At 34.2% G+C, this 15,177-nt stretch overlaps 1 protein-coding gene across 2 annotated transcripts in view; it reads left to right on the forward strand.

The window, feature by feature from the left end:
* RNF13 (ring finger protein 13) overlaps positions 1–15,177 on the forward strand; it is a 116,097-nt gene that overhangs the window by 12,852 nt on the left and 88,068 nt on the right. For both annotated transcript variants that reach the window (XM_006202797.4, XM_031678861.2), the window contains exon 2: positions 13,867–13,996. In XM_006202797.4, coding sequence (XP_006202859.1) covers positions 13,883–13,996 — 114 coding nt within the window. In that variant the 5' untranslated portion in view covers positions 13,867–13,882. The remainder of the gene's footprint in view (positions 1–13,866; positions 13,997–15,177) is intronic.

A 15,177-nucleotide genomic window follows, 5' to 3' on the forward strand; every position in this document is an offset into this window, starting at 1 on the left:
CTATTTTCTGTGAGTTGTGTTCCCCTCACCCCGCCTCTGCGCCCCTACCCCGCTCCTGCTCATGGTCTGTCACAGTAGATACATCTCGGGGTGGTCTGCCTCAGCCATGTGCCCAGAGTACACAGGCTGTTACTGATCCTGCAGCCCCAGTCCAGACCTCGTGACCACCTTGCTGTGGCCCTTCTGAAGTGAATGGTGTACACCTCAGGCCTCATGCCTACAGGGCTTTGACTACCTCTGCGTGCTTGCCCACTAACCTTGGCCTGCCTGTGGCCTGGGGAGTTGTCTCCTGCAGTTCTCTTGACATGGATACTGTGCATTTCAGGCCTTGTGCCTACAGCCGTGTCCTGACTACCTCTGCACACCTGCCCACCAGCCTCAACTTGCCTGTACTCCAGAGGGTTGTTTCCTTCTTGCCTGGCAACGTCACTTTGCCATCATAGTTTAATCATTATTTTTTGTAAAAAAATTAAAAGCAGCTTTATTGACTTATTACTGACATACAATAAACTGTACATGTCTAAAGTGTACAATTTGATCAACTTTGACATATTTATGTAACTGTGAAACCATCACCATAATGAGGTTAATGAACATATCTGTTACTCCCAGAGGCTCCCTCATGGCCCTTGGGAATCCCTCTCTCCTGCCCCTTGGAATCTCTCATTATGTCTTTATTGTTATGATCCTATCATAGTTCAGTTATTATCTATGTTATACATCCTCTGTTTAACTTACTGTATAGTTTCTCTCTCCTGACTGAACTGTTGATTCAGAATTGGTGCCTGGAGTGGTTCTAGGAAATAGAACTAAAAATTTGAAGTTTTGGTATTGGTTTGGTTGTGCCTTTGGGCTCCTTACTAATGGAAAGGGGATGCTGGTAATCCATGTCCTCACAATTAATCCAGCTATAATCTGTGATTGGTTGTGAGGTGTTGCTAAGTGACACATAGGCCTGGGAGCCCAAATGGCTGCTACATTTGACCTTTATGCAAAAATGATAACTATAAGGACTGTAGTGTAGGATGAAATCTTTTGAATGTAATTGAGTGCTTAGAGAGAGAAAATGACAGCTTGGGTTTGTTAACGCACAGCTCAAGATCTGCCTTTTGTTCACTCTTTTTTGATTACACGTTTCACTTAAGAAGAAATCATTTCATCTTCTCCAGATTGTGAATGGACTTGTGAATTATAAAACCTTGTTGCTCATTAAAAAAAAATTGGCTGGAGAGGGATATAAAATGGTTGGAGAACTTGAATAGATGGAACAGATTTCTGTTAAGATTTCTGTGTATTTTCTTCTAGGGTTTTATTTGGTATATATTATATAAAATGAAATAGCCTTTAGAAAGTTTTAATTGTTTATTCTGAAATATGCAGATAAATATAAAGAAAATAAAAATCATAGAGTCCCACTACCCGGAGTTTACGTGTACATATTAAATAATGTTTGTTTCATAGTATTTATGCATATTTTTAATGTATACATGAAATATTTTTAATGTTAAGGTCTTAGAAAAAAATATTTTTAACCGTAGTTGAGATAGCCGTATTCAGAGGTTCTGCAGAAGATAATAATGAGGAAAAGCCATGTGTGTATTCATTCTACAAATACTATACACCTAATAAGTGCCAGGCACTGTTTAGATACTTATGATATATCCATTAAATAAAGATGACTATCTTGGAGGAGTTTATATTCTTGCAGCAAAGATAGACACTAAACAATAAACATAACATTTAAGCAAATTATAATCTGATAGAAAGTAATGACTATTATGAGAAATAAAAAACATAGAGGGGATTAAGAGGAATGAGGCATGGTAGATACGTAGGCAGGTTGCAGACATTTGCCAAGGAACAGTGTGGTGCACAGAAAAGGCCAAGAACGGAACTCTAGGGTGATATTTTAAAGAAATAATTGTTATCATCAGTGGGAATGGCTTGATCTGGTGCCCCATACTCTTCTACTATTAACATAATAGGCTAAATTTCGTGCTTAACACCCAAACTGTGTGTGGGGCATTGGGCATGCTCAGCTTTTTGTTCAGAAATTATGCACAAATTAAAGAGGAATGCAGGTGGGGATAATGGGTGAGGGAATTGGTTCATTTGTTCAGTCCATCTCTAGTACTTCCACATAGAAATTGAGACACCTAAAATAGGGAAACTGGAATGATAATGCAAGTTACTTTTTCCCCTGCATTGTTTTTGTGTTTGTTTTACTTGACAAGGTTGTTCTGAGGATTAGATGGAAAAGCATGCACGTCAGATGTTTAACAGAGTGCCTGGCACAAAATTAAAAAGTTCTCTATTGATTTGTCTACAGTGATGGTGCCGATAATTGTGTGAAGTATCATAAGAACAAAACAAAACAAAAACTCTTCTGGTTCAGGAGATTGATACTTTGAAGTATACCGGGCATATTTTTGATAACCTAGAAAACCAGAATTTTCTGGCCTATTTTCCTAAATGATGTTTAAGATTCTTGTATCTATGAAGCCAATTGTCAATTGCCTTTTTCTTGTTTGCTGCATAGCTTATTGCTGGAGTTGGCACCTATGGCATTGGTGACAACCAGTGGTACTTGAGAGAACTATGAAGTGTATTTTTATTAGCATTCCTATTTTTCTATCTTTTTTTTAACCTTTTTTTTCTAATTTTTGACCCTCTACCCGATCCCTCATTGACTTGCAAGAAGTTTATGAATAATGACTTGGTATGCCATTTGGCAATCTGTGCTTGAGAACTGTTTTCTAAATTTGTCTTGATCATATGGATTCACAAGGGGACATTTTTTAAAAATAAAATTATATACTTTCTATCTGAATCTCCAGGGTAGGGGCCTGAGAACATTTATTTTTATCACAGGCTCCTGGGTGATAGGTGCTTTTACTAGACTAAAGCATATTTTCTAAACTTCTCTGGTGTTAAGAATCACTAGAGTACATATTAATAATATGAGTAATACAGATGACTAGATCCCATGTCCACTGAAGAGAAGATATAACTTTGGATTGGACATGAGTCTAGTTTTAATAGTTGGCTTATTTGTTGGCTCGCTTAGTGTGTGTGAGAGCTCGCTAGGCTGCTGATTGCTAGGTTTATAATATTTCCATGTAGTCAGAAGAACAAAACAAAAAAATCTTGTTTTGAATGGCAGACTGCTTTATTTTTTTCCTTTTAAAAATGGTTAGATATCACTGATACAGGAAAGTGCATAAAACATTTGTATATGACTTAAAAAGCAATTATAATGGAAATTCCCATCTTACCACAACCCAGGTCAGGATATGGAATTTTGCTGGCATCCCAGAAGCACCTTTTCCCTGATCACACTCCCTTTTCTTACCCTTGAGGTGACCATTATCTTGATTTTTATAATGATAATGTCCTCATTTTCTTGATATTTTTACCTCTTAACTGTGAATTTCTAAGTAATATCATCCATTTTGCCTTTTAAAGGACGTCATATGAGTGAGATCATAGTTTTTGCATTCTTTGTGACTTGCTTTTTTTGCTTAGGGTTATTGTGAAACTCATCTGTGTTGGTCATATAGCTGTCACTTGTTTTCATTGTTGTAGAGAATTACATTATATGTACATGCCAAAATTTATTAATTTTACTTTAATGCATATTGCTCAATAATGTTTAGTATCAAAAAGGACAACTCATTGCCTATATCTGCATAAAGAAAAGGGAGGCTATGTTTTGGAGAAGAATAGGACATGACTTTTGTCACTTAACAGAAGAAATATTCTTGGTTATATTGATACATATATTTTTTAATTGAGGTAACATTGGTTTATAACATTATGTAAGTTTCATGTGTACAACATGATATTTTGATCTCTGTATGCACTATAGCATGCTTACCACCAAAAGTTTGGTTTCCATCTGTCACTATATATTTGACTCCTTTACCCATTTTACCTTTTCCCAACCCCTTTCCCATCTGGTAACCACTCATCTGTTCTCTGCAGCTGTGTGTTTGTTTTTGTTTGGTTTGGTTTCTCCTTTCTTTCTTTCTTTCTTTCTTTCTTCCTTCCTTCCTCCCTTCCTTTCTTCCTTTCTTCCTTTCTTTCCTTTCTTTCCTTTCTTTCTTTCTTTCTCTTTCTTTCCTTTTCTTTCTTTCTTTCCTTTTCTTTCTTCTTTCCTTCTTTCCTTCTTTCTTTCCTTCCTTCCTTCCTTCCTTCCTTTCTTTCTTTCATTTCTTTCATTTCTTTATTTCATTTGTTTTTTATAATCTTCATATGAATGAAATCATATGGTATTTGTCTTTCTCCATCTGACTTATTTCACTCAGCATTAATACCCTCTAGATCTGTCCATGTTGTCATAAATAGCAAGATTTCATCTTTTTTTTTTATATCTGAGCAGTATTCTATATATTTACCACATCTTTTTTAATTTGTTCATCAGTTGAAAGGCACTTAGGTTGTTTCATTCTTGGCATTGTGAATAATGCTGCAGTAAACATAGAGATGGATATATCTTTCTGAATTAGTGTTTCATATTCTTTGGATAAATACCCAGAAATAGAATAGCTGGATCAACCTATTTAGTGAAATGTATTTGGCTATTATAAATTTTACACTAAAATAGTTAACTAGCTGTTTAGGCATATTTTCTGTTAGTGCTTGCCATAGCATATATTCTTTCGATGTGTTTAGTAGTATAAGATACATTTATGGAGAAAAATAAATTGAAAATACTATCTATTAAATCTTTTTTCAAATTAGGAAAAGATAACCATTATTTTAGCAGTGGAGTATTTTGGTCAAGCTTTTGAAATCCCAGTGATACATCCAGTGATACACAAGAATCTAGCTGGAGAACCAATGGAATATGAGCTTATTGAGAGCTTTTCTTACGGAGATTGTTAGCTGTTTTATGAGTGTTATTTGGCACTGAACTAGTTGATGTCAGAATGTGAGTCATCTTTAGAATTGAAAGTTATTTGGAAAGGAACTTCTTGAAAGTAATATTGGTCTTAAACACTAAATACATCCCCATCTATAAAATGAAGTTTAGAATATAATTTTGTATAGATGAGTTGCATGATAGTGTCACAGATTTAAATGTGAGGTTAGGATTTACTGTGCTGCTTGGGGAAATTTTAAAATTTTGCAATTACCAGAGCTGCATTGGATGACTAACTGACATCTGTGCTCTTAAAACATATAGATAATCACATGTGCTAGCCATGGTGCTCAAATCCTTAAAAACAACACTAAGAGAAAATTAACAAAATCAAGAATTGGTTCTTTGAAAAGATCAAAATTAGTAAACCTTTAGCTATATTTACTAAGGAAAAAGAAAGAAGACTCAACTAAAATTGGTCATGAAAGAGGGAACATTACTACTGATTTTACAGAAATAAAGAGGATGATAAAAGAATACTACGAACAATGATAGAGTAAAAAAAAATGGATAATCTAGATGTACTGGACAAGTGCCAAGAAGCACATAATCTACCAAGATTGATCATGAAGAAATAGAAAATTTCAATAGACCTATGACTAGAAAGAGATTCAATTGATAATCAAAAACCTTCTAAGAAAGAAAAGCTGATGAGTAGATTGCTTTATTGGCCAAGTGTATCAAGTATTTAAAGAAGAATTAATACCAGTCCTTCTGAAATCTTCCAAAAAGTTGAAGAGGAGGGAACAATTACTAACTATTTCTGTAAGGTCACCTTTACCCTGATATCAAAGCCAGACAAACACACTACAATAAAAACAAAAACTGCAGATCACCATTTCTTTTGAATATTGATGCAAGAATCCTCAACAAAGTACAAGCAAACCAAATTTAACTACATCATGCCAAGTGGAACTAGTTCCTAGAATGCAAAGATGGTTCAGTGTATAAAAAGAAATCAGTATAACACACTACATTAACAGCACAAAGAGAAAAAAACACATGGCCATTTCATTTAATGCAGGAAAAAGCATTTGACAAAATCCAACACCCTTTCATGATAGAAAACACTGACTAAACTAAATATAGAAGCAATTTCTTCAATATAATAAAGGCCATATATGACTCACCCACACTTAACATTATACTCAGTGATAAAAGACAGAACTTTTCCTTTAAGATCAGAAGAAAGAAAAGGATACCCGCTTTCACCACTTCTGTTCAGCTTAGTGTTGGAAGTCCTAGCCAGAGAAATTAGTCAAGAAAAAAGAAATAAAAGGCACCCAAATTGGAAAAGAAAAAGTAAAATTATCTGTTCCAGAGAAATTAGTCAAGAAAAAAGAAATAAAAGGCACCCAAATTGGAAAAGAAAAAGTAAAATTATCTGTTTGAAGACATGTTCTTACATGCATAAAATAAGAATTCCACAAGAAACTTACTAGAACTAATAAATGGATTCAGCAAAGTTGAAGCACATACAATCCACATGCAAAAATAGTTGCATTCCTATATGCCGCAGTGAACAATCCCAAAAGGAAAGTAATAAAACAGTTCCATTTACAATAGTATCAGAAAGAATAAAATGCTTAGGAATAAACTTACTGAAATGGCAAAAGACTTGTATACTGAAAACTACAAAATGTTGCCAGAAGAAATTAAAGAAGACACAAATAAATGGATAAACATCCCATGTTCATGGATTGATAGGCTTAATATTGTTAAGGTGTTAGTACTATCCAAAGCAATGTATAGATTCAGTGCAATCTGTATCAAAATCCCAATGAAAATTTTTGTGGAAATAGGAAAATCCATCCTAAAATTTATATGGAATCTCAAGAGTCTCTGAATAGTCAAAGAAATATTGATAAAGAACAAAGTCAGAGGTCTTATACTTGCTGATTTCAAAACTTACTATAATGTTACAGTAATCAAAACAGTATGGTGCTGGGGTTGTGGGTATAGCTCAGTGGTAGAGCACATGCTTAGCATGCACAAAGTCCTGGGTTCAATTCCCCAGTACCTCCATTAAAAAACCCCCCAAAACCAGTATGGTTCTGGCATAAAGAAAGATACATAAAGGCCAATGAAATATCATAGAGACCTTAGAGAAAAATCCTCACGTATATGCTCTAATGATTTTTGACCAGAGTGCCAGGATCATTCAATGGGAAGGGACAATCTTTTCAACAAATAGTATTGGGAAAACTGGATATCCACATACAAAGAATAAAGTTGGACACATCTTATAACCCTATACAAAACTAACTTAAAAAGGTTGAAAGACCTAAACATAAGAGCTAACATACAAAACTTTTAGACAAAAACATAGAGGGGGATGTTTCATGACATTGGATGTGGCAGTAATATCTTAGATATGACATTACAAACACAGGGAACAAAAGAAAAGAAAAGATGAGTTGGACTTCATCAAAATTAAAAACTTGTGTATCAAAGGACACTATACAGAGTGAAAAGACAACTCATGGAATTTGAGAAAATGTTTTTCAATAATGTATCTGATAAGGGAAGTATGTGCAGAATATATAAAGAACTTTTACAACTCAATGACTACCACCACCTGATTGAAATGAGGAAAGGACTTGAATAATCATTTCTCCAGTGAAGATATACAAAAGTTAATAAGCATATGAAAAGATGATCAACACCATGAATTATTAGAAAAATGCAAATCAAAACTACAATGAGCTGTCACTTTATACCTATTAGAATGACTATTATCAAACAAACAGAAAATAAGAAATATTGGCAAGGATGTGAAAAAATTGGAACCCTTGTGTATTGCTGCTGGGAATGTAAAATGGTGCATCTGTTGTGGATAATGGTATGGTGAATCCTCAAAAAAAATTAAACATAGAATTACCATATGATCCAGCAATTCCACTTCTGGGTATATACCCCAAAGAAGTGAAAGCAGGTACTCAAATAGATATTTGTACACCCATGTTCAAAGCAGCATTGTTCACAGTAGCCAAAAGGTAGAAGCAATCAAAGCATCCATTAATGGATAAATGGATAAACCAAATATGGTAAAAACAAACAATGGGATATTATATAGCCTTAAAAAAGAAGAAAATTCTGACATATGCTACAATGTGGATGAATCTTGAAGACATGCTAAGTGAAATAAGCACAGCATAAATGGACAAAAAATGATTCCACTTATATCAGATACTCAAGTAGTCAAATTTATAGAGACAGAAAGTAGAATAGTGGTTTCTTGGGGCTAGGGGCAGGAGGAATGGGATATTAGTATTTAATGAGTACAGAGTTTCAGTTTGGGAAGATGAAAAAGTTGTGGAGGTAGATGGTGGTGATGGTTGTGCACAACAATGTGAGTATAATTAATATTGCTAAACTTTACACTTAAAAATGTTTAAAATGGTGAATTTTATGTTGTGTATTATACCACAATGAAAAAAATGAAGCTGAAGTCCTTCTAGAAGATCACTGAAGAGTTAAAACAATTGTTTGTTCACTGTTAAAACTTTTTAGTATACAAATTATCAAACAAATTACCAAATTATCTTTTTATTATAGAAAAGTGGAGAAATAGGGTAATGAACCTCAGAATAATCTTCTCCTAGATTTAACATTTATTAGTCTTTTGGTTTATTTATTTATTTATTTTTGGCTGGAGAATTTTAAAGTAAATTACAGGTATCGTGACATTTCATTCCTAAGCATTTCAGTAGGCATCTCCAGAAATAAGGAATTTCTCATATGACCACAATACTGTTGTCATGCCTAAGAAAATTAACATTTTAAAAAATGTATCTGATATCTAGCCTGAATGGTCATATTGTCACTCTTGTTTGTCAGTTATATTTTTATTATTGGTTTGCTTGAGCCTTGTGTTTTGTATTTGGATTTAATGTTTCTTATCTCTTTTAATGTACAACCGTCTCTTGCTGTTCTCCCATTCCATCCCCCTGCACTGTTTTGTTTATCCTATTTAATTTTACTGAAATTCGTGCAATGCCCTCAAGTAACACACCCACCTTATCTTACTTACTTAGTTCTAGTCCACGTATTTCTTGTAAACTTGAAATTAGAGCTAAGGCTTGTTAGAATTTGGTGAAAACAATTTTGACAGGAATACATCTCAGGTGGTACAGGCTGAACAGAAAATAGAATGAGAATTTGCCAGTTGAAAAACCTTTTAGACAGAGTCAGGAGGCTAATTTCGGATAAAATATTTGTTTGTAATTAGTAGTGCAATTCTGCCAAATAGTAGGTACAAATAAGTATGATCAGAGATAGTGGTAATGGAGGCATCTCTAGAAACCTGCTTGGTAGTTCGCAAGGATTTTTACAGTTAACCTACACAATGTTTTCCAGTTTTAATGTTTTCCACCAATTAGGAAGTCATTTTTATAATAAATAATGTTGTCTAGCAGTACAGTTGACAGTCTATATTTATCTCAACCCAGTAGTGTAAGTGTTAGAAGAAAGTATCAAAGGATTTAAGCTTGTTAACCTTTCTTTCCAGAAGACTTCTTGGAGAAGGGAAGATTTAACAACAAAAAACCCCTATTGTATTTTTTTGGAGAATGTATTAACAACCATAGACGTTTTTCACAGAAACTGCATATATCTATACATACATAAAATTTTGCATACAATTTTATAGGATTCATAGTATCCACCTAAATTTTCCTTTGAAGGTAGAGTAGTTTCTGGATAACACATGAATGAAGGTTAGAGCTGGCAACAATAGGATGCATTCTTGGAAACAGTGAGTTGATCAGAGCGAGAGCAAGGGCACCTGCTGGGCTACTGGAAAATAAAACTGTTTAGTTTGGACAGACTCTGAAATGTGAAAATTGTAGGCCCTTTTGCCTCTTCTCCAACATTTACTTCTGTTAACTAACTGCCTTCCTTCCCCCACATTCATTTCAAAGTTCTTTTCTTTCTTGACTTTTATGAAATTAATCTTTGTCTTTCTTTTTTCTGCTTTCTCTTTCTAATCTTAAATTTAGATACTCTTCAGAGTTTTCTTTAGTCCTCTTCTCTTTTTAATTTTTACTTTTATATTAAGATCACTTTAGTTTCATCTTCTGTTGATAATTCCTAAATCTCCCTATGTCCTGGGCAGAGCTCCTGACCTCTATTTATCACTATTTACATGTCCACTGGAATGTTTTACAAACATCAAGTGAAGAAATTCCCAAATTGTTCTCACTTCCACTAACTGTGGTTCTCCTGTATTTTCTGTCTCATCTATTGACATCACCATCCAAACTATTTCCCTCCTATATTCCAGTGGTGCTTTAAGCCCTTACATGCATTTTTAAATTTATTCCACAGACTTATCTTTTAAATCCTAAATAATCTCCTTTTGCAGTTGAAGCAGTTTAATCATTTTGCCTCAAAATCACACTGTTAGCATGTGGCAGTGCGAAGATATAGACATAGCTCTGCCTAATACTAGATCTGATATTTCTTACCACAGTTACGATACTACCACTCAATTCTATGACTTTAATCTAAAAAAAAATTAAGGATGTACCTGTAAGGTTTAACTATAAGAGTATTTATTGCAGAATTTATAACAGTAGAAAAAATAGAAGGAGATTCAATCTCCAACAATAGGGATTCCGTTAAATCCATTATAGAACATTTATATGGAATATCATGTGGTCATTATACATCATGTTTTAGACCAGAAGTTTTCATTTTGTATTAACAGAGTCATAAATGGGAACCCAGTGTTTTAAATAGAGTTAAAAAATATTGTTTGAAAGGGATGGAAGCCCCAGAGAGTCTCATGGACTACTGTCTGTAATGGTTCTTGAGGGGAGGTTAAGGTACAGGGTTTGAAATTTTTGATTTTTTTCAAGTATAGTTAATGAATCAGGAAAATATTCACAATGCAGTAAGTGAAAAGAATAGTTAACAAAACAGCGTGTATAGTACATTCTCAGTTTTACTAAATAAATAATTGAATGTACATATAACTAAAAGAATGGGAGGATATATATATATATCAAAATAGGGGTATTGGTTATTCTTTTGACAATTGTGAGTGATTTTAATTTCTCTCACATTTTCTACAATGAACAAAAATTAATTTTACAAATAGAGATTATAAAAACTCCAGAATGTGTTATTTTAAAGAAGACAATAAAAGCAAAACGTATAACCAAACCCCACTACAGTTATTAAATACACACACACACACACACACACACACACAGAGCAAAAGAAGTAAATAATCCAGTGACTGTTGTGCCATGAGTGTTGGCTTGAAACCCTTGAGTACGTGTGTAAGCATAGGTCCATTACTCTGCCTTTTGAGCATCAACCTTGGAAATTGATGCTGTTTTCAGTTGGGCTTTACAGTGTGGACTACAAAAGCAGCCTGCTTGGGTTCAAATACTGGCTCTGCTATTGTTCATTGTTTGACCTTGGATAAGTTACTTAAAAGGGCCTAAGTTTTCTCCATCTATGAAGTGATACCTTATAGGGTATTGTTAGAATTAGATGAGTTAAATTCAATAACATGCTTAGAGCAAAGCCTGACACTTAGTAAGTGATCAGTTATAGTTATGATTATTGTTATTCATATCCTTAGAGTTATTTTCCCTATAAACCCTCTCTTCCTCTCCTTCTAAAAATAGCTGGGGATTCCAAAACTTTACAAGGAGAGTCATAGTCTTAATTTATTAAGTTTCCCAAACAGGTCAGTGGTCAATATACTGCATATTTATTCTTCCTAGCAAAATTTAGTAGCAGCTATACCGTATTTTATAAGGATTTCCATGTTTTTATGGTATTACTTCTGCCTAGAAATTGTCTAATGTGGTCCCCAAGACTAACCCCAAGATTCAGTGATTCACTAGAGAACTTACAGTACTCAGTGTATGACTGATTTATTACAGTGAAAAGCTACAAAGCAAAATCAGCAACAGGAAAAGGTACATGGGGTAAAGTCGAGAGGAAACCAAGTGTAAGCTTTTAAGAGTCCTCTCTCAGTGGAGTCACAGGGGATATGCTCAATTTCTCAGCAGTGAGTTATGACAACACATGTGACATGTCTAACAGGGACACTCATTAGAAATTCAGGGCCCGGGATTTACATTGAGGGCTATTCAGGTAGGCACTCTCCAACTAGCATGTACCAAAATTTCAGACTCCCAGAAAGAAAGTAGGTGTTCAACATAAACCACATTGTTTGCAGAATTTAGGCTTCTTATCAGGGAATGATGGGAACGATCCTGAAATCTAAGTTCTCAGATGTCAGTGAAGAGCCAACATTGCAAGCAGTCTTTCTAAGGATAGCAGTCTCAGGCCTGCTATGTTACCTCTTTTCTCCACAGAGGTATATTTTAAATGTATTTTACCTGAGAAACTAATATCAACAAATTATGCATTTTAAAAGAGTTTTATTGAGATATAATAATACACAAACCATAAAATTTACCCATTTGAAGTAAAAAGTGCAGTGATTTTTAGTATATTTATAGATCTGTGCAATCATTACCACAATCTAGTTTTAGAACATTTTCATCATCCAGAAAAGAAACCCCATATCTGTAAGCAGTCATCCCTCATTCCTATCGGTCCCTCCTCTCTGCCTTACTCTTACCCCCACCCCTAGGCAACCACTAATTTACTTTCTGTCTCTGTGGAACAAATCTATACATTTAACATACTTTCCGCCTTTATTTAATCTGTGATGTAAATGACTTTGTAAGATGGTAGTTCAAAAATTATTCAAGGGAATTTCTCTTTCCGTACGTGTCAGAGTTTGAGTCTGTATGGTAGTCTTTAAATCCACAGCCTTAGCAATAGCAATCATCATCAAAATTGTTATTACATGAGTTAGTGGGATTTAATGAAATAATTCATTATAAAGGCCCTTGTCTTTGCAAATGTCATTCTCATCATTTAAAAAGTATGTTATACAATTGGTTGAGGCTTACCAATGAGAATTTTGATACTTACTTGCTTAACATTTAATCTTTTCACTGTATCTTTTTGCTGTAAGATAGACAGGGACTCACGCAGAAAATTGGATGAGGTTGGGAGAGGTGGCTGCACTATTGCCATTAAGATGTATATATTGTTAGAAGGGAAAGGACAAAAAGAATTACTTTATAATAAGTGGCTATTTTGGAGGGGGTATAATATTGAATAAATAAAAAGTAAATTTACATGTAAATTTATAAATTATATTTAAAGAATTATCAAAATTCCTTAAGGTTATAACATTTTAAATTTATTTAAAAATTTTTATTGAAGTACAGTTGATTTACAGTATGTTAGTTTCTGGTGTACAGCATAGTGATTCAGTTATACATTATATATTGTTTTTCAATATAGGTTATTGCAAAATATGGAATATACATAGTAGGACCTTGTTGTTTATGTATTTTATATATTGTAGTTTGTATCTGGAGTAGTTAGTATTAGGAGTTTGCAAACTCCTAATTTATCCCTTCTTCCTTTGGTAAGCACTCTTTTTTTTAATAGAAGTGCTGGTAATTGAACCCAGGACCTTGTGTGTGCTAAGCATGTGCTTTACCAGTGAACTATACCCACCCCCACCAAGACTGAAAAAAAAAATTATTTCAAAAGGGCTTGTGTGTTTTTTAATTATTATTTTGATTAAAATCTAGTTTTTCCCATAATTGAGTTCATAGACAAACTGAAAACTGTGGGAGGATCTTTCTTTTGTGGTTAAAACACAGAACTTAGTCACCATGAGTTATGTAGGTACTGACTAACATTGGGTGTTTACCTAAATGTCCAAATCTGTGTAAACCCTTATGCTTTTGAAATACTAGTTTCATTTTAGTGTTAATCCATGTTTGTAATTAAAAGAGACATTTCTGGACAACAGGAAGTAATATATCAAATATCTTATTTTCAGGGACAAAGCACCAGAACTTACTGTTACTTATCTGCTTGTCTCCCAGGTGATTCTGCATCAAGATGCTGCTCTCTATAGGGATGCTCATGCTGTCGGCCACACAAGTCTATACCATCTTGACTGTCCAGCTCTTCGCATTCTTAAACCTACTGCCTGTAGAAGCGGACATTTTAGCTGTAAGTAAAGTTTAAATTTAAATTAATTTAATTTTAAATTTAAACAGTAAAATTTGTTCATGTCTAAAAACATCCCTTAAAGAAAAGCTTCAAAAGAAGTCTTAAATGATGGGTGTTATACAATAACAAAATAATAGAATCTTATAAGGTGTTTACGTACAAACATAGAGGTGTATATACACATAGTTGTTACTTGAAAGTAGGAGACCTTGCTCATTTTTTTATTGCCTTGATTCTTAAGACCTCATGGACAATAAATTCCTGATAAATGTTGTTGCTCTTGAGAGCGTGTGTGTACTCTTGAGTGCTCATGCACATATATATCTGCATGCTGTGTGTTTAATGTAGAATCTTACTGTTTTTGTTGGTAATTAGTATATCTGTAATGACTTGACAGTGATATTTTAAAAAATTGTGCAATAAGTCCATAGAAAATTTCAACCTAAAATTAGCGTCAGTGAGTCAGAAGAGAACCATAATGGTCTTATCTTTGATGGTGGATAGAAAAGTTTTTAAAGAAGAAGGTTGCTCTTCAAAACCGTATAGTCCTTTCTAGGCTACTGTCTTACTGTCCTCTACACTGAGAAGTGTATATGTTTCCTATTTCTCATTTCTGTGAAGCTAAAAGAAGAGTTAACTATATCTGTAAGTGTGTGGTGTGTGTATGTGTGTACGCCTATACTCTAGGTATTTTATTTTGCTAAGGATTTATTCGGTTTGGGGGTGGCTTGTAGGCGATTTGCTTAATAATATTAGGTGAGAAATAGAAGGGCCAGAATTGTGGCTGACCAAAGCTTAATGTGGTCCTTAGCCATGCTTCTGCATACTGCAGTACTTGTGGAAGGCTCTAGAGTCATTGTAGAACTTGGGAGAGCCAGGCTGGGTTCCCATAACTATCCCATAACATTCTGAAGGCATAGTAAATCCCATCCCTATGAGATTTCTTATCCTCTGTCACTCTCTTTGGTAGAGAACTGGTTAATTAGATTTTTATAGAATAGTCTGGATCTTTTTGAGATGGAGTGAAAGTAGAACCTTTAAGGACTGAGTCCATTGCTATTCAAATCTCTTCTCTAAATTGGTCCCCCAAATCCTTGGAATAGTCTTAGGTTGACTTTGAAATGCGGTAGAGGATTTGTGGACTGATCAGGGAATGAAGTTGTCCTTGTGTCTCTTTTCTC

Source organism: Vicugna pacos, chromosome 1 (genome assembly GCF_048564905.1).
Source record: "Vicugna pacos chromosome 1, VicPac4, whole genome shotgun sequence".
NCBI lineage: Eukaryota > Metazoa > Chordata > Mammalia > Artiodactyla > Camelidae > Vicugna > Vicugna pacos.